This window comes from Haliotis rubra, unplaced genomic scaffold, assembly GCF_003918875.1.
Source record: "Haliotis rubra isolate DU_JTF1 unplaced genomic scaffold, ASM391887v1 Scf557, whole genome shotgun sequence".
Classification (NCBI taxonomy): Eukaryota; Metazoa; Mollusca; class Gastropoda; order Lepetellida; family Haliotidae; genus Haliotis; species Haliotis rubra.
The window spans coordinates 338,215-365,270 of NW_025767254.1; the positions used below are offsets into that span (position 1 = coordinate 338,215).

Sequence of the window (27,056 nt, forward strand, 5' to 3'; positions counted from 1 at the left end):
ACACACACACACGCACGCACGCACACACACACACACACACACACACACACGCGCGCACACACGCATTCACACACACAAAAAAAATCCCCTTGACAACTTCGACTGTGAACCTACTTTTCAAGAATCAAGTGCTCTCAGGCATGGTATAGCTGCAGGTGTAGAGCTGGGTGCCGTTGTACAAAACAACCTTAGTGCTAAAACTACCATGTTAAGGTATGGGATCCTTGGCGCTAAGATCGCTTTGTACAACGGCACCCTGGTCGTGGCGAGTCAGTCACGTACATGTAGTAGGTCACGTCTGCGTCTGATGACGGCTATCCGCGATGCACGGATAAAAATGTCTGCAGTCGACCAATGGCGTTGTTGTGTTGAGTTTCCGTTTTCACTTTTCACTTGATGTACATTTGAGATGACACAGAAATGAAAACACTTTTTCATATCCATACCATGTCATTGTGTAGGCAGAGACGCTCCCCCGTCGTTCCGTTTTTACGTTTCGCCAACCTTTTCAAACATACTCACTCTCGATGCATGTAGTCATGAGGAAATATCATTTGGTATTCATTCTGTATGTATATCAGCAAAACTCTGTCAGATATTTCTAATTGTTTTACCTTTGGGTTGCTTTTTTCAGAGTATATTATCCTGAACGCAGCTGGTCAGTGATAATTTGAGGGATACGTATAACTGCGTTTGGTATAGGTAGGATATGGAAAATACGCCAGAGGTCACACTTTGATGAAATACAATGCAAGATTTCTAGATTTGATTCTGCTGAATGTTTCAGGAGTTGATAATGTGTATTTTCAGCTCCTGTAACGGTGTAACAAGCAAGCTCAACGGTAGTGTAGAGTTCATTAATGGAAAATAGTTAAGTTTCCTTTTCCTGCTGTTCTTTGTATTTTCTAAATTTAGGTACATAATTAGACGGGAAAGACTGTTTTGCTAACGTTTCACCAATTTGCAGTATCCGATTTATCAGTTCCTAAATGATGATGATCTATGCTAGATTTAGTACCCTTGCCTCACCTTTTCTGAATCATGTGCCATACTTTGGACACAGCTTGACATGAATATATTTATTAAACCTACTTTTGCTAAGACTGGCGTGTTTTGCGTACAGGAACAGCGGGTTTTCGTATTAACAAATCTGAATATTCACTGTATGCTGCCTTGGATCACGACAGGAACTCTGTTCAGCTCTTTTGCCATCATTGTTAAAACAATCTATTTATATAAGGCCTTGAAGATTACTTTGAAATACATATATCATCTGCTTTCTAAAGTCCGTCTGGGGATTATATTTTTCAGTGGCTCATGAACATCAATAAAATTGCAGGTTTTCATTACCATATAAAATCCACACACAACCCAGTTAGCGATAGTAAAGTTGCATCATGAAGACGGGCGAGCATGAGATGGAGTAAGAGATTTTCAAATATGATATATGTTACATAAGAGATTTTCACTTGGCTTAAACAAGGCCACTCCCGCAGTGGCCGTCATAAATTCAGTAATTAAAGTCTTAAACAGACACGTCGATACAAGAGTAGGTTATAGTTTCTGGATATAGATCTATGTTAAAATAAAATAGAATAAAATGAAATAAAACAAAATTGCATAACATCCTCTAGTGCCTGAGTCTCTATATTGTTGTCGTTACTGGGCTTATGGCCCTTAATAACAGAAAGCTTCGAAGTAGGTCACAAAAGATCAGTCTGTCGAAGAGAAGGTGTTGGTTGTATGTGTTACGCGTGCTGTAACAGCCACATTTTTTACCATTGTCACAACAATCACATTCTCTCTAGCATTATCACAAATAGCATAATGTTGTTAAATTTTACCACAGTGACTATAGCATTTGTTTTAGCATTGTAACAATAACTACAATGGTTTTGGCACCGTTACAGTAATGTATAAACCTTTGACACGATGAACACATTGGCTAAAACATTGTACGATTTTAGCAGTCAAATACACGAGCTGACAATGTGTTTTGTTGTTGTTTTACTCTTTCCATGTACAATCAACCGTGTGTATTTGTGGTTTCTTAATAATGTCGAATGTTTTAACAGACAGTAACACTTGATACAGTTTCTGGTGGCGAGATGCCAGTTTTCAAGGCAAGTGACAAGTGATAAGTGACAAGTCTACTCTGTGTAAAGGCCTCATGGGCAAGAGCATATGCATGTACGAAATCATCGTTGCGAATACAAGCGTTCATTTGGATAGATACTTATGTTGGTAGGAATAGAGCATGGATTTTAACATGTTTCACATTTTGTGATGATAAGAGTTGTTATATGTTACTCTTAGAAGGAGATATGTGGCAGTAAGGGGTATAGGCTGCTCCCTCGAATCTTTATAACATGGACACACTAATATCAGGTGGAATTAATCTTCTACAATGTTCGTGTTATATTTAGAACAAATAAATGATTACATTAAGTGTCATTATCATATTTGTTCAAGGCTTCATCATTTCGGTAGACAGAGTGAATGTATATAGTTTGTTAGTATGGCCTTATGGTCACTCTCCTTTGTTCTCACATTACGTTCCGTTGTAGCACACATTCCAGTTACATCATGCTGTTGCGAGTTGTGTGCCTGAGGTTTGAAGCTTTACTGCTTTCTTTAGTGGGTATAACGTGTATTCTACCATGACTTCAGTAAACACTGGATTGTGATTGGTTAATTAAAGTCATTCAGAGGTAAACTCAGTCAGTTAGTCAGCTTTCTTTAGTGGGTATAACGTGTATTGTACAGGCACTTGGTATAAATGACCCTTCTTTATTGTATTGTGATACGATGCTTAGCTATAGATTCATATGACGTTGATACCGAATACCGGTAATTCCTGAAACTGTGCAAGTCCCGCACAATGATCACTTACGGGACTTCGATATCGACGAACTTTTTATTGATGACTTTTTTCATGTTGTCTATGACCTCAAAATGGTTCACCGATTCACGCTCGAACAAGGCGATTTTCGCCAAGTTGAGGAAATACCCCCAGATGAACTGCGTAGACTATTGTGTACATTTATAATGAATGTGAAAAAGTTGGATGGCTCTGATTATGAACCATGAAGTCTGAGGGGCATTATCAGCAGCGTTGATCGACACCTGAAAGCTAAATTCTACCATGGCTATGTGAAATGCTCAAATTTGATTGGTCAATTCATAAAATCAGACGGTATCAATTTGGATTGAAAATACGTCTGATTTCACGGCGGTTCACTGCGCACGTATTTAATACTGCCGCACTACTTCAGCTTGGCCACCAACATGAGTAATATCAACACAACAGACGTGATGGAAGTGCTGATGAAACATTTATTAAAACTCGCTATCATAATTCTTACCTTCTATAATAAAAATATTCAAACTCAATTGCAATACACAGCCCCAAACATAAACAAACACAATGTAACATATAAATCAGAAAACCTTGTAAAAATACATCCTTTTTTGTGCGGCAAAACGTTCGTAAACATTTACCTACCTGGTAAATGGTATATTTGTTTCCGTTTAGAATTGGAAATTCGCAACATAACGGTCAGGCGAAACACAAAATTTATGCAGCTCATATTCCACCATGTCCCGTTGCATCGTTCAAAATGTCAAAAATTTAACCACGAGAATTCCGCCCTCTGACACCTTCCCCGCAAGGCTGTCACGTACTGATATGTTCGTACATTTTGAAAAGCTTGGCTACAATCCAGTCCCAAATGATGAGAACAATGTTCCAAGGAATCCCAAGTTAGTGGCATGTACACAAAGCAGCACTGTCACTCTTTCGTCGCATTCCGGGATGGAAGCTCGTACATGAAATCATGATCGACACTCGCCGGTCATAAAAATCAACAGTCTTTGATGAGTTACAGATCATAGGTCGATCAGAAAAGAATGTATTCTTCGATTCTACAGGGTTCAGGTTCGCCAGTCAGTCAAGTCTACTTCCCCCCAAAATATGTAGGTCAGACGATCCCATTATAGTGTGGCCAGGGGGGTTCAGTAACACGGCACACAAAACAATAGGCTGGTTTCGGTCGTGTGGAGTTATGATCATAAAAACAAGCTCTTAGGTCTTACATAATTGCAGTGAATAAACAGTAGTTTGTTTCTTTGGACCGAATATTTTTTATGTTGCACTGTTAAAAAAATAGGAACGGCACCTACCACTCCCTTCACAGGCGAGTTCAATTCGCCTCTTGTCCTATGCCGGATTACGCAGTGTCTTCCGCAGGACGAGGAAGTTCGGTATTAAATCGGTTATGGTAGAATGGAAATAAACATACGCGTGAGGTTTCAAATGATTAATTTAGAGACTATCAATTCGGTCTAACATTCATCTAATTTCCAAACACAGTATGTTTATCTCCTAATTATCCTAATTGCCACAGTAAGGGATGTGCTTACAACAAAACAAAAAGTCCTAAAACAAGAAGGGTTGGGTAACTTACCTAAACGTAGACATTCCCTTAATCAGAATGATATTGACACATTATGGAAATCCGGTGAACTCAGCCTACACAATCCAGGATCCATGTTGAACACTCTTTGGTGGCTAAACACAACACATTTTGGTTTGACAAGCGTAACTCCCCACAGAAATATGCACTGGGGAGATATTACACTAAACTGCGACTCCAACGGCAGGGAATTCTTGGAATTCAAGGAGAGGCAAACCAAGACACGTACAGGTGTTGACATCAGAAATGTACGAACTGTCACTCCTAAAACTTGGGCCTCTGGTGACCAGCGATGCCCAGTAAATGCTTACAAGCGCTATTCACCGCTTCGTCCGGCTGGGTTTAGTTCAGCTGATACCCTATTCTACTTGGCGACAAACAGTACAACCCCAACCGAAAACCATCCTTGGTTCAAACGTCAGCCTGTAGGGCTAAACAAACTTGGTTCAATCATGAAACGCATGGCCTTCAATGCCAAATTAGATTCCAAACGTTTGACCAACCACTCGGCCAGAAAATACAAACTCTGTCTGACAAAGCATCTCAGCAAATCAAATCATGCAATTCAGTGGTCATAAGAATGTGCAGAGTATTAAAAATTATTCACACGTTTCTGAAGATCAACATCGTCAAATCAGTGACATGTTGAACAGACCAGCTGAGGCGGGATGCACCGTTGACTTTGTACCAGCTCGGCGCGATGTTTCAAATGTGGCGCATAGTGCAAATTTAAACACTGTCAATGCCAGCCCCAAACCCAGTCTCTTGGTCCGATCTTTGCAGGGCCTATAAACAATTCAGTAATTCACGTAAATTTTCATTCAGCTTAAATCCTCTATCTGTGTGTTTGCATGCTTTGAACTCTCTCGTGCGATGTAACCATGCTTCTTTGAGGCGATTAACTCTACATGTGACTTTGAAAGTTTGAGACACACCGCATTCAAAAATGATCCGGCATGGAGTAAAACTTTGGTATTTACATATTTACATCTTGTTGTTCTTGATCTAATTTCACTGTTGTTATTTTTTATCGTATTTATTTACTTTGAAATAAATGAAATGACAGCGACAATCATAATGTATCAATACGCGTGACCTAGTTGTGCGGACGTGATGCACTCGTTGATTTCCTAGTTAAGAAGTACTTTGCTCGATATTATTTTGCTGATGTTGGGTGAGTAATAAATAAAATACTAAACTTTGTCCCGTGTAATTCATTATCTCAACCTCCATGACACACGTAATAGTTGGTGCCATTTTCATGGCGGGAATACCACTCTGTCCTATCGACAGATAATCGATATATTCTTCAGCAAGCAGAGAGTGGATGTGACATTCCAAGATGGATGAGTGCATTACTAAATTAACAGACAATAACGACCCTAATTTACTCATAAAAAGCGAGAAACGACACCAAATGATTTGACACTTTTGTTACAAGGAAATGTACAGTGGAATAGCAATATTTCCAAATCCCACTCAGTTTTCCCGATGCCGTAGGAGCTTCCGCGCCAGTCTTTAATGTCAATCAAAACACTGTTTTACAATGAATACAACACTGTTTGACAATGAGGACAACACTGCTTTACAATGAATACAACACTGACGAATGTTCAGAAGTTGTCCCTCTTGGATGGCATCGAAGAGGACTGACGTCCTGCTTGATTCAAAGAATCCGTCTGATTGAAACAAGTTGAAACTGATGGTATCATGCTGCCCAGGAAGACAGGTTGTATTTAGACGGCAGGGCGGCCTCTAATCATCCTTCCTTTCCCTGCTAGAAACTACTTGAAGGTACCCATAGTTGTGGAGTTTACAAAACAGAGAGTAAACAGGCAAACCACGGGAGGTAACTCTTTGTATCTCCTCACAGTCGGATGGAAGCAAGAATCATCAGAGGTAATGTTGGGAATATTATACAGACGCTTCTATCAATTTGCCACACTCATAAGATATGCTCTCAATTAAATATTAACAGCCATATAATTAACGATTGTAACGTTATCACCGACTACAACAGATGGAATTTATCGTAATACCTTTAAGCAACTCTCTGTTTTATAAACATTTCCTTTCAACATGTAGGTGCCTATATGTTATGAGTGGTTTAAGCACACATGATTCGAAGCTGAAGTCATTGAGAGGCGGGGCAAAGGTAATGGATATAGATATGTTGACGTTGCTCCCTTCTACATAGACACACGAGTGTGGACTCATTAGAATATTGTACCTATTGATGTTGTTCGCTTTCATAAAGACCTTTAACACACGAGCAGGGGCTCTTTAAGATGTAGCTATTCTTGGGATCATATGCAGAATGATTCGGATGTGGACAGCCCATCGAACATTTATGGGATGCTATTGATCAACGTCTGCGATCATGTCAGAAACAGCAACATGATTTCCTACAGTTGACACAACTAGCGCAAGAGGAGTGGGTGAACATTCCCCAGGCAACAGTTCGTAATCTGATTGGTTCCATGGGACGACGGAGCCAGTTCTGGACTCTCCATACACGATAGTGAGAACAGACGACTTTCACCTTGACGTTTGATTGTTTCATGTGCTTTAATGAACCACAGTCAAATTTTAACAATTTATTTTGATAATCCGTCGATCTGTATATATACATAAAGCATACACGTGAAAAAACCCCAACTTTTTGTGTGCGATTCTGAGTACTAATTCATTCTGTGTAATATTCATCAAAATTATTTCCCGTTAAAGATGCGGTGTATGTACCTTGATAAAACGTTGTGATGTCAATAAGATTTTAGCATGTTTCCCCAACCGATGTGAAAGTGTAGTCACTGTGCATTCAATGAGAGCATATACTCCATGTGGACTATGGTCATTCAACAGATAGTCTTACCTCATCTCTCTTAACTACATATGTACATTGTATTAAAGGTCACGTGTCCTGTCGTGTTTTTTTGTGGAATTAAAACTAATTTTGAATAGCATCTATTCTAACCTACCGGGCAAAAACAGTTGCCACTTTTAAAGTAATTGTGTAATAAACCCACACGCTGGTACAGGTGTAAACCCAAGCCGAAAATATTCGCCTAAACGCAACGTGGCACCAACGAAGCTGTCCGAAAACTTCGTACGAATCGTGCATTTTTCAAAATGTAATTGTGAGACATTGGTGAAAAACGTAGTTGTGGGGCATTGGTCCAAATGCACATGACGTGTCCTAAATACCAATGTTGGACAGGGCAAGCACGTAGGAACCAAAACACATCACGAATATGCCATGGCTTACGCAAGCGCAACGAGACAGGTCGATTGATATGGCCAATATGGAGGTTTAACAACGTCAGTTTGTATGGGTCTTCAACGGCAGCCAGGCCACCATCAGCAAATTGATAAACCACCAGCAAACAGGTCAGACCCAAGGCCGCCCAAGACAGGGAAAACCAAGAGTCACGACACCGGACGAAGATTGCTACATCCGGCAGATCCACCTCCGGAAAAAAATTCGTGACAGTGACTTGGACACGTCATCAGCAGACGACTGGTTATCATCCGAGGAAATTTAAATGCCCAGCGATACAGAGATGAAGTGTTGAGAGCTTTTGTGGTGCCTCTATTAAGAAATAGCCTAGACGAGTAATTTTGCAGCACGACAACGCAAGGCATTAGACCCCCAGAATTGCTAGAGAATACCTGCACAACGTTAACCTCAACGTATCGCCTTGGCCAGCGCTTTGAACATCTACAGGATCATCTTGATCGTCAGCTGGGACAGCGTGTATCACCTCCAACGAGCCGACAGGAACTTGAAAAGACCCCTTAAGACATTTGGAACAGGGTTTCTGCTGACGTCATCCACCGACTGACGACGTCAATGAGGAGACGTGTGTTGGCGTGTATGGATGCCCTGGGTGGCCACACTCGCTATTGATGACGTGTCCACTGACTTCTTTCTCATCAAGTGACTCTTTATTCACTTTTTTAATGAACTCTGATTTGGGTAATCTTTTATTTTGACTCCTAGACTATTTCATAATGAATTGCGGCAAATGCAAGACCAGTATTTCAATACATCTTCAGTCAAATTATTGGACAATGATTTCTGTTTGTAAAATAATTACCTTATACATCACATACGTCTTTGTTTCTATTTTGTGGTCAAGTGACGTCGGACTTTCGCTTGTCCGGTAGTTTAGATGTGCTGGAGGTAACTATTGCCTTACTTGGGATTTATGTGTGTATTGTTATATGTTCCATTGGACTTCATTTAAGTGAGCAAGTCCTTAAAGAAGACGTAGGAATAATGTGGAATGATACAAACAGCGTTGAGTAACTTGTGTGTTACAACGTTTATTACAGAAGCAGGGAATAAAAAGAATAATACAATAAAAAGAAAGAAAGAATAATATAATATAATATAAAAACACAACGTGATATGCTAAAGAACATGATACTATCTTGTTCACATAACTGAATGGTGTGCTTCCCTAACGTCAAGTTTTACAACAGTTTTTGTACAAAAGCACACTTCTCACTGCTGAGTGCTTTACTCGAGCCTTCATTATGAATATACCTAGTTTATGTAGACAACGGAGTATTGCTGACGTTATAAATACAATATCAAATGTTCACACTGTCAATACCTTCATTGAACATAAACTAAACATAAAGAATCACATGTTATTTATATAACCATAAATGAAACGGGTTTTCACCTTAAAGAAGAAATATACATAATGTAGATACAGTTGCCGTGGAGCAACCTGCCCGTGTATATTGAAGCAGAAGCAGAGTGAGTTGGAGAGCAACGGCAACTACCACCCCCAAGTATTTAAACAAAAACTGTCTTGACAGCATTACGTTCACTCTGAAATCCACTTGCAATGCTTTTCAGAATTAACAACCAAGAACATATCGTATCCCTTTAACCAGTAACGTTCCACAGCTCCATGAGAGCATCGGTTATTCCTATACACAAAAGGTCAATGTAAGTGAATGTACTAATCATTGTACAGGTAGCATTGCAGAAAGTGAGCAAGTGAGTGAATATGGTTTTACGCCGCTTTCAGCAATATTCCAGAAATTGGCTTCACACATTGTACCTATTGTAGAAAGGGTCACCCCCATGGTTATTTGTGTGAGGAGTTTCCGTTCCTCAAGGAAATCCTCTTTTAGGCAGTAGTGTATGTATATGTAAATCTTTTTGATATCACTTCACTTTGGTTCTTGCAGTTACATACTGGATCATTTGATCTTCTAAAGACTGTAGGGGCATTAGGGACATTGGGGCAATGAGGAGTACACGTCATGCACGCCGTCAGTATCTTCGTACACTGGGATGAATGGAGACTTGTACAAAAACATAAACACTATCAGAGAATGGTCTGCGATAACGCTACTAGGTTTTCCGTACTAGTCTCAACTTATAAATTGAAATACTCTTTGAAATTGAAACTCATCAAAGCAAGGAAAGCAATGATGTCATTTGCTGGTCATCATATGCTGCAACATACTTAATACCTAGTAATGTAGGAGTTTGGAAATCTGACCAGAAGTTAGTTAATCCGTAAGTTTGTTTACAGAAATGAGATTAGGACATAAACTTCATATCAATTTTGGAATCAGATTCTGTCAGGTAATACATCCCTGCCTCAGACAGGTTTGAAACGATGTAAATTCACATAAAATTGGCAGATTAATTTCAGTTACCCATCGTACTCCTTGTGAAATAAAATATGCAATGTATTGCCAAATAACACGAAAACAAGGAAACAGAGAAATAATCTCGTCGTAGAAGTTTTTACATTTAATTAGCCAACAGTGTCATATAATTTACATTTCTACTGATATTCTAATGAGTATACTACTGCTTAGTACAGCGGCCAAAGACTGGGAAAATCACATAAACCCCCTTCAGTGACTGAAAGCAAAGTGAAATTTTACCCAGAAAGTAGTTTAGACTGGCATGAACGTGACTTTAACATCCTTGGTATATATCTCAACCCTAATTTGGAAAATGTATGGGTAATCAATACTAGAAAAAAAGCAATCAACAATGGAAAATTATAGTCTTAGAAATACTGGCAATAACTACAGTCTTAGAAACACTGGCAATATCAACTTTAGTACATATGTTTTCTTCTGTATTACCATTACCCCTAAAGAATTTCTGTGGGATTATAAGAAGGTTAGACTAAAGAGAACAACAATATGTAAAGAGTATGAAGAAGGTGGACTAAGACTGATACATATTAGATCCTTCATAAATGCATTAAAATTATCTTTTAGCTGCAGGGGATACATATTATAAACAACAAGCAGTACAAACCTGTCAAACAGAAGAAATATTGGCTGAACCTTTGTGGTTGAATCACCAGTTTAGAAATAGCTAGTAGTTTCTTTTTTTGGTTTAAAAAAGGTATATACACAATAACAGATATCAGGGGTGATAATGTTGTTTGTTTTGTTTTTTGTGTCTTTTAATGAATTAAAGAATCTGAATCACAGTAATGGAAAGTTTTAGGGTACAATAGAATTATGCTTAATATCCCCCAAACATGGAAAACCACCCTATTTTCCAATTCAGCTAACAATCAAAGTCTCCCATTAAACGCACCTCTTCAAGATCTTCTTTCTCTAAAGAACGGAAGTAGAAATTACTATGACAAAACAATTGTTAGTGTCGCGCTCTTGTCTAAAATGGCAGAATGAACTTAGTGTAGACATTTCATGGAATATCGTCTTTACAAAACACAGAAAATGCACGAAGGATGTAAAACTGTTAGATTTTCAAGATACGTTTATAAACCCTGGAGCAAACCAACTGACCTCTAAATGAACAGTTTTATCTGCCATCTATTCGATCATATGTGTAGAGATTGTAATAATGATACATTCGAAGGTCGTGGGTTATCTCTGTCACACATAAGCTTTATGTACACCGGCACCTCCTCTTTAGCCTTGTGAAGCTGCTGGTTCATCATCATAGTTCCCTGGGATCTGCTCAAACAAATGATTTCAGAGAATGGTCATGCAGTTGAGCAACGGGGAATATTAATATTGAAACTGTATAACAGAAATTAAGCTACGGGTGTGATAGTTTAAGAGTAACAATGGATGGAATGTCTTCATTGTCAAAACATGACACGAGCATTATCATAACCCAAATCACCTCGGCATCAGGAAATCTTCGTTTGAAACTGCGGGCAATAGCTTTCTCGAATGTTTTCTCCTTTGAGTAGATAACCACTGTACGTTCTTGAAAGTTTTGAGGAAGCATCTGGGATATCTGTAAAATATATATAAATATTTCATCGATGATATTCAAGTATTAATCTATGAGCAATTACTGAATGTTTGATTGCATATTGTTAGGAGTGTATTAGGTGATTCTTTCAACACGCTTAGATTAAAACTCAGAATTCTGTATGTACCGAACTAAATTGTGGAATGACCCTTTAGTTGAGGAATTAGTGTTGGAAAGGGGCAGACACGCAAATTAATTCCAATTGGTATCCTGTCCGTGAAGAGCAACTCAGAAGTAGCATTGTGGGGTCCAACAGCCAGCATTAATAATGGCAGCATGGAATAATGTCGTCTTCACACAGCTGTCAAGGCAGAAGGTAAAATGCTAATAGCACATACGATCGCGGTACCGTGATCTCAACATGCATTTTACAAGCTCCTCAATAATGGTCAGCAATAAACATAAACAATGACACAAAACAAATGCACATAGCTAGTAACACAGACAACCTTCAAAATATAAAGTGGTACATCTTGAAATTTAACTAGAACCTATGTATTAAAGTATTTAAAGTATCCAATTTCAGGTATACCCACCTGACGTGGCAATGGGAGATCATATAAATCTTAGGTAAGAATAGTAAAGAGTTTCCATACCTTTTTCTGCGGGAGGTTGATGGCCTCGTCCACGTTTTCTTTTCTATAAAACCAGACATCGCTTACTGGGTCCTTTTTCTTCTTTCCATAATCGAAAGACATCACCTATAAGAATACATAACCATACATATTATAACGCATCTGTTTATTGGCATACTAACACCTGTAGAAGGAGTCACGGAGAGCACGATGTTGCATTAGTGTTGTGTAAGTATTATTGTTATTTACCGATGACAGTGAATACAGGATGCGCCTGAAAGCAAGAGTACTGAACGCAAAAATGCTGGTGTCCTTCACTGGGTTCTGTCTCATACACATGAATATGTGGAAATAATTATCCAAACAAACATATTTATGCTGCAGGGGTCGTTATCGGCGCGAGTACTACAGATATGTACCCCAGGTACTTTTCTGTATACAGAAACGTACGCTAGCTAATGCTGGAAAAAGGGTTTGATATAGAAATAGTAGAGGATTAAATTCGGCTTATTAGTGATAGGTGCATATAGTTTAATATTCTTTGTGGAATGGGACGTATCGTAATTTAGACTCAGTGGGAAATTTGCTTTGAGTTTTGTTTACTAAAGGTTACTTTTAGTATCTGAAATACCACTTTTACCTTCGATTTGGCAATGCAATTCCTTAGAATTATCCTTTGGTTGTTGTCTACAGTTGCGGCACGCTCTGCCATGTCGTACTTGGTTTGCCGTCGCCCGGCATGCTTTTTGCTACGAGTCTCGAGTGCGGTATGGTAGAGCACTCGTGACTGGTTGGTTGATTCCATTGGGGCCAATGGACAACGGGGTAGCTATTCGGCCAGGGTTAAAGGTTAGCTCACGGGGTATATAAGGGCCTGAACAGAAATATCTTGCTTTAGGACACCCTGACACATTTGTAAGTCAACAACGGGAGGTCTTCCTCCTTTCCCTTGTTGTTATTTATTTCAGTGTATTTTACGTAGGATGTTAGTGTGGCAGACTCAAATAGTATATATCAAAAAAGAAACTACACAAAATGTAATTTGAAAAAATAATGAATAATTTTATTCTGATGATACATCTATAAATCCGAAATTGGACCCCTATCTTTCGACTCTAGAAAAACGTTAGCAAAACCCACTCAAACCCATCCATTCCTCGTTCAAATGACGTGAGTGCCAAATCAGGTTTTGCACGTGCAGTCGATCACGTGATCTTCGCATCGAAGTTTTTCTTCATATGCACGTGTTTGCATCGGCCTCAAGAATTGAAAAAACACTTTTAAACCACAGTTCTAAGGGTACTTGAAATGCCACGATTGTCAAATGTGCAACGTGAACGTGCCGTTGGCATGCTACAAGCGGGAAGATCAGTTATTGACGTCCCAAGAGCAATGGTGTGCAGCCGTCGTACTGTGTATGACTTGCGAGGTCGTCTACAACAAACTGAACTGACACCACTTCTGATCACCCAAGGTCGGGTCGTCCACGTGTGACGTCACGAGCAGAAGACAGTCAAATCGTCCTACGTCACCTACGTGACAGATTTCTGCCTGCTACACGAACCAGGGTTGAGATGTTTAGAGGTCGACTGTCCTCAAAAACCATTCGAAATCGGTTGCAGGCTGCCAATCTCCATTCTCGACGTCCATATCGTGGGCCAATACTGACGCCGTTTCATCAACGTCAACGTCTGCTGTTGGCCCAACCTCACCTCCGATGGACCCAGAGAGACTGGAATCAAGTCGTCTTTAGCGATGAATCCAGGTTTACCCTCGCGGACGGCAGGCATAGAGTCTGGAGACGACGTCGTGAACGGTATGCCCAATGCTGTGTACAGGAAGTCGACAGATTCGGGGGCGGAAGTTGCATGGTGTGGGGTGATTTCTGTGGGAACAACCGTTCCCGACTTCTGGTCATCCGTGGAAACCTCACATCTGCTGCTTACCGCGACCAGGTGCTCACCCCTGAACTCGTTCCTTTCATGGCGGCTCATGGCCAAGGTCTACAGTTCCAGCATGATAATGCTCGTCCGATGTTGACACGAAATTTCCTTCAAAACTCTGGAATTAACGTCATGGACTGGCCATCGAGGTCCCCTGACCTTAATCCAATAGAGCACGTTTGGGATGCACTTGGGAGGAGGCTTCGTGGTCTTAAGAACCAACCTCAGGAACTTTGCAGGAACTTGGCGCTTCCTTGCAAGAGCAATGACGCAGAATCCCCAACCACGTGTTCACAAGCATCAGGCAGTCGATGAGGAGGCGGTGTTTGACAGTGGTGAATGCGCGGGGCGTCCATACACGATATTGAACTGAGAAATTTCGCATTTTTATTCTTGTGACTTGACATTCTGTATACCCATGTTTTGGAACGGCGGTGTAGCCTAATGGAACTGATTATGGCACTGTCAGTGTATCGAGTACATCACACAGATCTCAGCAATGAAATAATAACAATTTCACCATCTTACCATCTCTTGTTCTTTTATAGTGCCCTGAAGAAAGAATGTGAAATTTCTTTTTTGACTCAGTATATGTACATAGGGTTTAGTTAGGAAGATTATATTAAGTATCAAGGTGGATGGCATTGTTTCCACTTAATGACTCACTCTATGAAACAATAAGAACATCTGTAGGAATCTTAGTTATGTTTTATACTTTATTTTACTCTTAGTCCATAGCTCTGCATAGTAAGCCTTGTAACACTCAGTCTAACCTCCACTAATTGTCACACTGCATGCTTTCAACACTCTTTGCTCCAGCTCTCGGTCATTTTTATTGTTTTACTGATAGGCCAAGCTGGCCACAGCTTAACTACAATGTTCAGATTTTAAACTCAGATGCCGCCTTGTACTGTTGAAGGAGAGATATAGCCAGAGTCATGGGAATTTTATGACGATTTAAGGCTGGTTCATATTGTATAAAATGTTGTATATATGGACAGTTTCTTGTTTACTATAATTAGAAATATAATTTATTGTTGCATGTAAGTCAGATTTGGTTTACTTGAAATATAATATATCTTATAAATATGTATAGTTGAAGATGAACTATCAGATCACTGTATTATTGTGAGCATATGTATTGTTTATGTATATCAACTAATTATTAGACAACTTATAAAAGTAATTACTAGTCCGCTTGAATGCATGCCCGTATGTTTGATATGTGTGATTGATTGACACATATATGTAATATTACATGTGATTTCATGTTTTATTTGTGTGGCGAATGCAACTGTACTTTTAAACATTATTTTATATCATATCAAGGCAGAAGGCATATATCTTGTATATATATATTGTTCTCTGCATACGTACGTATTTGTTATGCAGATCTGTGAGTGTGATCATTCAGAAGAATATCCTCCATTATGATCAGCTGGGGGCAACCAACCTGGTATGTAATACCTGACCAGATTCCCTATATACCAGAAATGTATTTACTGTAATATTTTCTAAAGATACCTACAGTATGTCTTTATGATCGTTGTATATTTGTACTAATATTATGTAACATTATATCTCGTAACATATTTAACTAGGTGTATCTTGTAGACTTAATGATTGATTTGAACATGTACCTATTTATGTGATTCCATTTAATATACTTTCTTATATGTTCTTTCAGGCTGTTTAATAAATAGACCAGAAATAAACGTATCGGCCTCACAACCCACAGCCGTTTGTATTCTTTAACGGACGCAAACAAGGCGCTGTTATATTAGTTTAGACCGCAGTTAACGGATTTGGGGAAAATGTAGTTGTAGGACAGAGTAGGGTTTCATTTTGTAGGAATATTTTTAAGATAAGATAAGATACTTGGGTTTGACTAATAAAGATTTCCTTGTGTGTGAGAGAGACACAGGCGTTGTATAGGGAGGGGTTGAGCAGAAAAAAAGACGGCCGTTTTGTTATTATGACGTCATCAACCCCTGGTCTCGTGTTTGAGTCTATATTAGACTATGACTCTAATGTCTAATATTAATTCTGCGTTGAAAGTTCAATAAAAGATATGAGGTTTGCTGTGTGAACCCAACTCTCGAGTCAGCAAGTCAAACTCATTTCACTCTTATTCATAAAATAATTGAATAATAATCACAGACCACTAAGGTCAACCTAAAGGTCACACACCTGGGCCGGAAGGGGACTCATCCAAAAGGGGTGTGTGCTTAAGGGTTCAAAACACACTCTCAAAATCGTTAAGGTCACAAGAAGGTCTTTCTTTGTGCTCAACCCCTCCCTATAGGTAACTTTAGGTAATGCTTTCCACCACCATAGAACAATAACTAAGGTTCATAGAAAGGTTCCGGTTTCTAAGATCTATAAAAAAATTACACAACGCAAAGCCCATTACAGAGACCGTATAAAATCATTGGACCCTCGTACTATATAAACCGTACTGTCACTGGGCGACCTACCTTGGTGGAGGGCCTATCACTCTAATATCAGAATGCAGAAACCGACAAAAAGGGCGGGTTCATTCCTCATTTTCCTGATCGGAACTGTCATACTGTTTAATTAGATGCATTAGATTAATGAATGTTTTGCGACACACAATACCGCTCTTAAACAATTGAATGGGAACATACATATGGTTTTAGGTTGCGGAATATGGAATTGTCCCCGTTTAGGGTACCGGGAATGTTTCTGCATTTTGACTTTGGTTACTTTGTGAACTGGGGTACATAACTGTGATGCATGGACCCCTTCAGCCATATTTAAATATCATGATGATGATGACTGTTAGCCAAAAGACAGAGACCATAAATGTGTCCACGATTTACATCAGTTACAGCTGTGAATGGACTATGGTGAATGCTAGGTGGGAGACTGTACAAAGATAATAATATAATCACAAAGCGAACTCAATAGGGTTAATGTAGAAAGGTCACAATAATTACTTGCTCTGAAACGCTTCTAAATGCCTTTAAAAAGCTACAATCCGAGAAACAGGATTCACCCCAAAAATACTTTGTTAAATCTACAGTAGTATGAAATAACTTCCTCACCATCGGTGAACACCAGCTGCCGTCACTACATTTCCACAAGTACCAAAACCAATCATTGTCTGGAGACAACGTCAAGACTTTCACAGATACTGCCATTAATTATAAAATATACACGTGCTACGTTACTGCTTTCTTGCGATTTGAGAAATTCAAACATTGAGTGTAAGTTGTACTTGCAACAATTTCAAAGTATTTTTCATTGAGGTTCTTCTTTACTTCCTCTGTGATTTCCTCATTTGTCTGTTCAATGTCCAGCTGAAAAGAATATAGTGAACTGTAACAGTTGTTCCTCATACACATAAACTCGAAACCTAGACACAGGTTCTGCAAGTACGGCATGTACCTACAACTTTGGTTCAGCATACAGATTTTCTGAAGCTTCGTCAAACTATTGTGATTCTTACTGTGACACATACATGAAGCATTAGTCTCATAGGGTTAACGTAAAAAAACAACAATAATTATTAGCTCTGAAACGCTAACATAATTAAAATTGTGATAACAGAATTAGCTCTGAAACGTCGCATAAACGATGGAAAAAGGTTGTTATCCATATCATGTTTTTACGTTTGTCCAACTTCTAAATGCCTTTACAAACAGACGATCCGAGGAACAGGATTCACCTAAAAATACTTTGTTAAATCTGCAGTAGTATGAAATAACTTCCTCACCATCGCTGAACACCAACTGTGGTCTACACAAGTACCAAAACCAATCATTGTCTGGAGACAACGTCAAGACTTTCACAGATACTGCCAAATAATTAAAAATATATACGTGCTACGTTACTGTTTTCTTGCGATTTGAGAAATTCAAACATGAATGTTAGTTGTACTTACAGTTTCAAAGTCTTCTTCTTTGAAGTGCTCTTTTACTTCCTCTGTGATTTTCTTCTTTGTCTGTTCAATGTCCAGCTGAAAAGAAGATACTGAACTTTAACAGTTGTTCTTCATACACACAAACTCGAAACGTAGACACAAGTTCTGCAAATACAGAATGTACCTACATCTTTGGTTCAGCATACAGGTTCTCTTAAGTGACGCATGCTTGAAGCATTGGTCTGATGTCTCTGTATGTCTCTGCCATATTCCTCAGCCACGATGGAATATTAATTTGGAGGTTCGAGTTAAAAAATCGCCTGTAATTTCATTTTACCTTGTAATAGAAACTGTGTGCGACATAAATGAAATATTGACAAATCGCAGCTTCCTCCCAAAATCATGTGTTGTACCATATCTAGCAACAGCACTATTTGTACGAAACTCTCACCACATCTTCCTCAGGTGATAGAATGCAATTGCCAACACACTTGTACAAGTCTCTTGACTGGAGTCTTTTCAGTATGCCTCTTGCTGTTTTCAGGTCTTCTGGGACTGGTTAACAGAAATTAGATTGTTTCGTAATAATTATATGACGTACACGAATTAGACACATAAGTGACAAGAACATCCACTGGTAATGTTACACATCCAGGCAACTTTTTGTTTAATGGTCCAGGAACTTTTGACTATTATCATAATTATTAACTACGGTCATGCACAATGGCGTGGATACAGACACATTATAAATGTCCACTATTACCATTACCCTTACTGCAGCATACTGGCGAACCATTACCCGGCCTTGAACAGCCTCTAACTTAGACGGGCTTCCTTTAGTATGACGTGAATTTTGGAATATGAACGGCTTCATCAGCAAGTCTGCTTGCATGCATGTCTTCCATGATATCGTTTGATTAAGTGCACTGTTTGTACGTGACCCTTTCCCGGTTACTTTCACCCCGTTATTCCGTTAAGATATCTAGCTGAGGTATTGAAACCGGCTGCCGTTTACAGTGAGTAACTAGGTTTCGTGTATGACTTCTTCAAGATGCTGTTCTCCATACACAAGTAGAAACCACCTTAGAACAAAGCCATTACTGGGGTCACGAACTGTACCCTGGTACATAGCAAGGTTTGAACGTCAACATTCATTCTTACATTGTTGAGAAGATGTCTTTAGGATAATAGTTTATTTATTTATTTTATTTATTTATTTATTTTTTTTTTTGGGGGGGGGGAGGTTGAGAGTTATTTTCCTTGGAAGCTAGAGACAAGTTTGTTGCCTTCAATAACGAAGCTTTGAAGAAACCTAAGTTCTTTTTATGCATCATTCTACCTCGTTAACGTCTACGTCACTGCGTAATCAAGTGAGATGGTGCACGCGCAGCCGATCGTTAGTGTTACGCAGCGCCCCGCGAACGTCAATACACGAGAAGTTAGCGCTCAACGTTTTCGCAGCAAACACTGCGTTTGCTGCTTTATTTACCACCTAACAACACTTTGGTGACTGTTGTTCTACACATAACACCTCACAGAGGTAGTTATTTAAAATGTCAATTACTGGTAACAACCAGAATTTACAGTCTCGTCAAACCAGGAGGTCGGCTGCTTGGCCGCCATGATGGCTGACGAACTTGGCTTGACTGAGAATCTCCTCAATGAGCAGCGATGAAGCCCTAAAATTGAGCCTAGTCATGCAAAAATCTCACTTTCTAATGTGACGAAGCCTGCGCGACATACCTCGTCTGTGCCAATAAATGAAATTGTTAAAGCACTAAAGTCTATGCAGGTGGCGATGGGCGAACAGCTCGAGTTGGATGCTGAGTCAATGACATGAACACTGCTTGAAAACAAGCCGAACAGCCATCGTGAAGTAACAATGACAGTCGCAACAAGTCGAACAATTACGCCAGACATGACAGAGTGCAAGTGACGAGTGTCTTGAAGGGAGTTGCGAGTCGAGTGACGACGCTGGAGCGCTCGTAAAATCTAGGACTCGAGCTGACGACGTTACCGTGAAAGCAAACAAATCTGACGTTCTTGCCGAACTGGATCAAGAGCTGGAATGTGTTCACACAGGACCAGATTTGAACGCCAGTGAGGCCCGTGTGATTAACCAACGATGGAACAGACGTCTTGATCAGAATTCTGAAGGATACAATGGACAAGTATATCCGACCAGGCAATACAGAGTTCACACGAACCCCTCTACCATATGTTCCCATATGGAAATCGTTATCATATAACCACAGGCACCAAGACATTCGCATGCAGAATACTCACAAGAATTGTGAATCAGTGGGCGCAAACCTGTCGTACTGTTTGAATGAGTTATATTCTAAACTCAAGCCAGAAGAAATAGACATGGACATGCTCATAACTAATCTAGCTGACGCTATGGCTATGTTGGGTATGGTCAAACATGATCTGTCTTTGAGGAGGAGAGGACTCATGAAACTTGCTCTGACTATAAATGTCTGTGCCATTCCGATCACCCTGTCACTGCTTTCCTATTTGAAGATGATCTTCAAAAGGAAATGAAGGACGTTATTGAAACTAACAAACTAGGCTCAAAACTTGCTAGGTCGCAGGACACGTCCAAGCCTCAGTACAAGGAAGACTACTCGTCCCACAACAGACAAGGGGATTTTCGCCGAGCTGGGAAACCCCCACACCGGAAATGGCCACAGAAGTTCCCACCAAAGATGGTCAACAATCAACAACATTAGACACGCCTGTTGATAAGGTCTGTGTTCTTAGAGTTCACAAAGATATTAGGGGTTTAAAATATTCTGTTGAAACAAATTTATCCAAATTTGAAGGTGGTCAACTTGCAAACCATGTTGATCCGCGGGAAATGTTGACAAATGACACAGAGATCTTTGACACAGTAACTGGCATGCATGTTGAGTTTGACGATGAACCATCAATGAATGGGAATCCACCAAATTTACGTTTCTCCAAATTTGAAGAAAGTGTCATTGAAACTAAAATCAAACTATTACTTTACAAAAAAGTTGTAATACAAACGGTTAGAGAGAAAGGTGATTTCATATCCAATATCTTTCTAAGAAAAAAGCGAGATGGAAGTAATTGCATGATTCTGAATTAGTAATTCTGAAGTATTATCACTTCAAAATGGAAACACTGCAGTCTGTATTGAAATAAATCACAAAAGATTGTTGGATGGCGTCAACTAATGTGAAAGATGCTTACTATTCCTGTCCAATTGCCAAAGAGCATCAGAAATACCTTAAATTTGAATGGAAAGAAAAATGTTATCATTTTGTTTGCTTCCCAAATGGTTTAGCATGTAGTCCAAGAAAATTAACAAAATTAATGAAGCCGCACATTTCAGGCAAAGAGGTCACTTGTCAACAGGTTACACTGATGACATGTACTTGCAAGGTTAATCTAAAAGTGACTGCATTGACAATGTCTTAGACATGCAGATATTTTAACAAAACTGGGGTTCTCGATACACTCAGAAAAACCATTGTTCCATCCAACACAAAGTATTGAAATTTTGGGATTTGTAACAGATTCTGTTAACATGACTGTTTAGTTAACTTGAGTGAAAGCAGAGCGTGTCAAGGTGGCATGTAAAAAACTGTTACTTAGATATAGAATTACTATCAGAGAGCTTTCAAAAGTTATTGGCTATCTCACTAGTAGCTTTCAGGGGGGTTATGTAAGGCCCCACTGTACTATAGGCAACTTGAAAAGTCTAAAACATTGTTTTTGAAGAGTAATTTAGGATGTTATGAAGCAAAACTGTCATCGGACTCCTGCTCTAGGAACGAACTTTAGTGGTGGCTTGACATTGTTATTCAGAGGAATGAGCCTGTACTTGCCATGTTTACCAACTCTAGCAAAATTGGTTGTTGAGCGGTCCTAGACTCTGTTAGAGCAGGTGATAGCTCGGTTGAGAGAAACCCCACCACGTCAATAACTTGGAACTTAAAGCATTGTTACTAGCATTGAAAGCGTTTCAGTCAGAATTGAAGAACAATCATGTTAGAATTTTGTCTGATAGTATGACAACTGTATCATGTTTCAACAATATGGGTACCTCTAATTCTACTGAATGTAATTCAGTTACAAACGAGATAAGTGAGTGGTGTATTGCAGCTAATATCTGGATAAGTCGTTGCCATATTGCAGGCAAGGATAATCAGCAAGCTGATAAAGAGTCAAGATAAATTAGAAAGCATACAGAATGGAAACTTACAGATGCTTTCTTCAGCTCTTGATATGCTAAATGTGTCTCCTAACATTGATATGTTTGCCACGAGAGACAATTACCAATTTGCCAAATACATGCCATTTAAGCCAGATCCAGGTTCATGCGCTGTTAATTGTCTTATTCATCCATGGAAATCCTCTTCACTGAAACCATATTGTTTTCTTCCCTTCAATGTGATACCACAGACTCTTCAGAAGTTTGAGAGAGAGTGGGTGATGGTGGTACCCAACTGGCAGACCAAAGTGTGGTATCCAGTCGTCATGAGGATATTGGTTGCACAACCCATCACTGCTTGCGGCACATCACTGCACCTACCATGTTACCCGGAGGATGTTCACCCTCTATACAAATCTCTCAGACTCCAAATCTGCATATTGTCAGGAGACAGCTCCAAAAGACTGGACGCTATCCAGCTTGTCCTCCGTGCTTGGAGAACCACAACTCAAAAACAGTATCAGACCTACCTCAAACACTGGGAAGTATTATATAATTCCGCAGGCCCCTTTCAACATTGGGGTAAACTTTCTTGCAGAAATTGCTCAGAACGTAGGGTACAGTCCTGTTAACACAGCCAGGAGTGTACTTTCGTCTGTAATAACCATGCCAGATGGTCCAGCCTTTGGTAAACACCCCATTGTGAAAAGACTATTGAAGGGGGTATTTGAATCTAAACCTGCATTACCAAGATATGGCCAGGTCTGGGATCTTAACATAGTACAGTTGAACTTCAAAGCATTTCCCTGGTATGACTCAATCTCACTCAAGCAACTGACACTTAAACTATGTTGTGTTATTAGCCATCTTAACTGGTCAGAGATGTCAAACCCTGCATTCACTGACTGTAGATTCATTGACATTCTGTGCGTAACAGTGTGATGTGTATATTCATAAACTCTTAAAGCAGTCAAGACCTGGGTTTCATCAGAAACCTATTGAGCTCAGGAAATATGAAGCATATTCTGGTTTGTTTGTTTAAAAATGTTTACGGTGTTACATTAATGTCACTGCAGCCATCAGGAAGGGGACTAGTGAGATATGTGTAAGTAATCAGAAACCGTTCAGACCTGTTATTAAGGACACTATTTCCAGATGGATTCGTCTGGTGCTGTCTGCATCGGGTGTGAATATAGAACTGTACGGAGCTCATAGCCTCGTGTAGGCTCACAGCACGGCGTGCCTTTGTCTACCATTCTGAACAGTGCAGGCTGGTGTAGTGACAGAACAGTTTTTCAATGTTCAGCTTGAACAGTCAAGTACTGGTGACTGTTTTGCAGGACGTTTGTTGTCAAGGTTTGAGCAGGCTCACTCATCCTTACAGTGTGGCAAAAATGACTTACAAGCTGAGTGTTATAAGTGTTGATGAACTGTTTTGTTTATAACACAATTAATACGTATGAAACAATTATCAAGGTATCTGAAGTAAACATTGTGAAGTGAACAGTGTTGTTTATTCAGTTATATGTTCATGGACACACTGCTTTAAAATCTCACTTGATTATGTAGTGACATAGAATTTAAGTATAAAGAATTTAAAAATTAAACGGGACTTACCTGTCTCGTTTAATTTGTACACTATATATATATCACTCTGTTATCGGATGGTGCATTCTTTTCGTGATATGTTACACGTATGTGTGAAAACTGAATGTATTGACAGGCATGTATTCCAGTAACAACAATACCATGTGCCTGATGATCACCGGTATCTTGCATTTGTTTGGGGGATTGACTTGTTTCCAGAGTTAAAGGAAGCTCCACGACTTGAAGGATGCTGTCATTCAGCTTGGAGTAGGCCACCATATCATCAATACATTGGGATATTTTTAGGCCTACACTGAAACAGAAATTGTAAGAAATTGCATATGTCTTGATTTTGTATTGTAGAACAATATCGTAGACGGTATCGTTGTCTATTCAATCATTTCTCAGTAAATTCTAATTCCAGTAGAGCCCAACATGCTTTTCCTTTTGGCGAACACCTGATTTTCATTGATCCTCTCATACAATATTCACCGGCTTCTACGCCCAGTGCATCCTGTATTGGCTTCTAAACCTTCTATCGGTGAATAATCGAGAATGCATATTCTCTGGCGCTGGCAGTTTACGTTTACCTTGTGTGTTGTATGTACTGGATCTGCCATGTTACAGGCCTGAGTACAAAAATCCAAACGTTTTATAGTAGATAGGTTGAGGACATTCCAATTTTTAACATGATGTCTTCCGCAATTGAAATTGTGCAGTTCGTCCCCATGTTGTTTTTCCGGTGCACAACTGACATGGGGAAATATACGCTCTTGTTTTCTCGAATATCTGATGTCATTACTATGAATCGGGAGCACATGGCCAAAATAGTAAGTTACACAGGTTTTTAGGGGCAGAGATTTCTTATTGGCAGGGTCACGGTTTGTCTCTTTTATTCAAGGAAGGTAAATATGACTTGTGCTTCCAGGTGGCACAGAAATTCATCTAAACGTGTTACTGCATTTCAGTTCTTTTTGTAATCTGGTTTTAGAAACTGATAATGAAACTTTATTTACCCATCCCTTCCCGGTATCCATACGATGTTGTCAACCTTCTGGAGTGTATCGACAATCCTGAAAATGCACAATCAGTATATTTAGAATACAGCTACGATTTATAAGGTTCTCCTGTTTTGCTTTTGAGAAACGAGTTAAATGCACAAACAGTTATATCGTGAGTGTGTATTCGATGAGGTCTCCTACGTTCTCGTTGTTTCATATAGTCTTTCAATACCGTAGAATGTGTAGCTGTACATACATGAGCTCCACTCCAATTTTAACTTCGTGCTGGTAGGCTCGTCGGTGTAACATCATCCGAGTGTGAAACATGTCGTACACGTTATTGGCCTCCTGCAGTCAACACAAATAGAAAATGCATCTGGTCACACGTTTAGATAACCTTGATGGCGTCTTTAAAGTAGGACTGCAGTTTGGAAGCCATTGTGCCAATACAGGGAGTATCCAATACTCTACCGATAGATGTAAGCCAAATGTACTGAAACATAATACAGACAGATTGAAGAAAAGACATTAACAAAGTTGAATATTTGAATTTGTGTACTCGATTTGATAAGTTGGCAGTAAGTATTAGTAATAATTACTGACACATAAAACTGCACATGCGTAGGGTAAATATGGAGTGTTGATGTGGAATCTCACTAATATGCATTGACAGTATTAATGACTGTGTTTACCAATTTTATCTGTCGAAATTTAGAAAGAGTAGATAAAATCACAGGCCCTCGTATCTTTGCGAGGATTGACTACAACCCCGTTTTGTGCGGACCTACCATCATCCATTTATGACTAGATTGTTCAGTTGAGGGTCCAAATCGGCATCAATCCACTTGCAGAAATATTAATAAAGAATTGGTAGGTGTAATGAGTGGTGATCGATAGGCCAATCATCGATGATTATGTTTATTTACATGAAAGAGGTTGGATACCGTGGTTTGTGCGCATACCCTATGTAGGAGCGAGTATTTATGTTATGCAGTTATTTCCCTTCATCTAGCTTCTAATCATTCTTCATGATAAAAAGCCACACACGCAATTATCCTGAGGTAAACCTGGGCAAGAGATATCTCCCCTAATCAAATTTAAGTTGGACATGCTGTTTTAGTTGGAGATAATGTTAATACCCTCCGGTAACAATTTTTTAAAATTTTTGAATATTAATCTAGTGTGAAATTACTGTATAAAAGTTAATTTTAAAAAAATCTTGTTATTATAAACATCTTTTTCCATTGATGAATGAATACATTCTTTTTAAATTCCTGTTTTTTTAGAAGTTAATTAATGTGTCAAATACTACATACTGCCCTGAAAATTGATTTTCCTGCTTTATTTCATTTCAATACTGAAATATCTTTGTGAAAAAAACATATTACTTTTTACAGACGGTGGCACCCGTGAAGAGCCACCTGCTCGTGGTGGGTGCTGGGTAAGAGCTCTTCAACCCCCTGTGTGGACCCGGGGGTATATTGGGTCCACCATTCTGTATGCCGCGGGTTGTGCCCCTGTGTCGGTGGAGGAAGGGAGTCTGGTGGTTGAGGGCACTGGTTCCAGGAACAGTGTTCCTTTGCCCAACACACCACTTTGCCCCTGACTTCACGGGTGGTTGAATGGGCCCGGTTCAACCAATCAGCTGGTCACGCCAAGCCTTGTGTTGCAACTACGTGATGCTCATAATTAATCAAAAATAACAATTTGACAGGCTTGGCCAACTATTTTGAACCAATGATTCCAAATGAGTATAATTTCATGTGTGTTTTTGCCTAGAGTCGTATGCCCAGAAGGCGGTGGCTCATGGGCCAATCAAGTGGGAAAATTAAACTTTTAGTTTTTCCGCTTGAGTATATCATCCGAGTATCCTTGGTGCTGCAAGTCGGAGATCCACTTGTTTTTGGCATTGTCCTAGTGATACTCCGTGGTGGATGGGGAGCTCGGATGATGAAATCTAAACACTTACCATGGCGTATGAGACCCCAACCAAAAAAAACAAACGTTCTCTTGAAAATGACCTTGTGGACAACGACCTCTGACTGCCAAAACCAATTGATTACTGGCCACGTTTTGTTGTCATTGAGACGAAAGATCTGACACCATTAAAGAATTGAACCCTTT

At 39.5% G+C, this 27,056-nt stretch overlaps 1 protein-coding gene across 1 annotated transcript; it reads right to left on the bottom strand.

The window, feature by feature from the left end:
• Nucleotides 1-8,785: 8,785 nt before the first annotated feature.
• LOC124253870 (deoxynucleoside triphosphate triphosphohydrolase SAMHD1-like) lies at nt 8,786-25,934 on the bottom strand. Its single transcript, XM_046687728.1, has 8 exons — nt 24,948-25,934; nt 24,111-24,244; nt 18,613-18,716; nt 18,183-18,257; nt 17,521-17,598; nt 12,354-12,458; nt 11,623-11,739; nt 8,786-11,450 (listed from the first exon to the last, which is right to left on the bottom strand). The coding sequence occupies exons 2-8, from the start codon at nt 24,208-24,210 to the stop codon at nt 11,406-11,408; spliced, it is 624 nt and encodes a 207-aa protein (XP_046543684.1). The 5' UTR covers nt 24,211-24,244; nt 24,948-25,934; the 3' UTR covers nt 8,786-11,405.
• Between the last annotated feature and the right edge of the window lie 1,122 nt (nt 25,935-27,056).

Coding starts and splice junctions, on each gene's coding strand:
- LOC124253870 (XM_046687728.1), bottom strand. CDS start 24,210: ATGGTGGCCTACTCCAAGCTGAATGACAGCATCCTTCAAGTCGTGGAG. Junction 18,258..18,612: donor TATCACCTGAGGAAGATGTG/GTGAGAGTTTCG, acceptor TCTTCTTTTCAG/CTGGACATTGAACAGACAAA. Junction 11,740..12,353: donor TCAACCTCCCGCAGAAAAAG/GTATGGAAACTC, acceptor TATATTTTACAG/ATATCCCAGATGCTTCCTCA.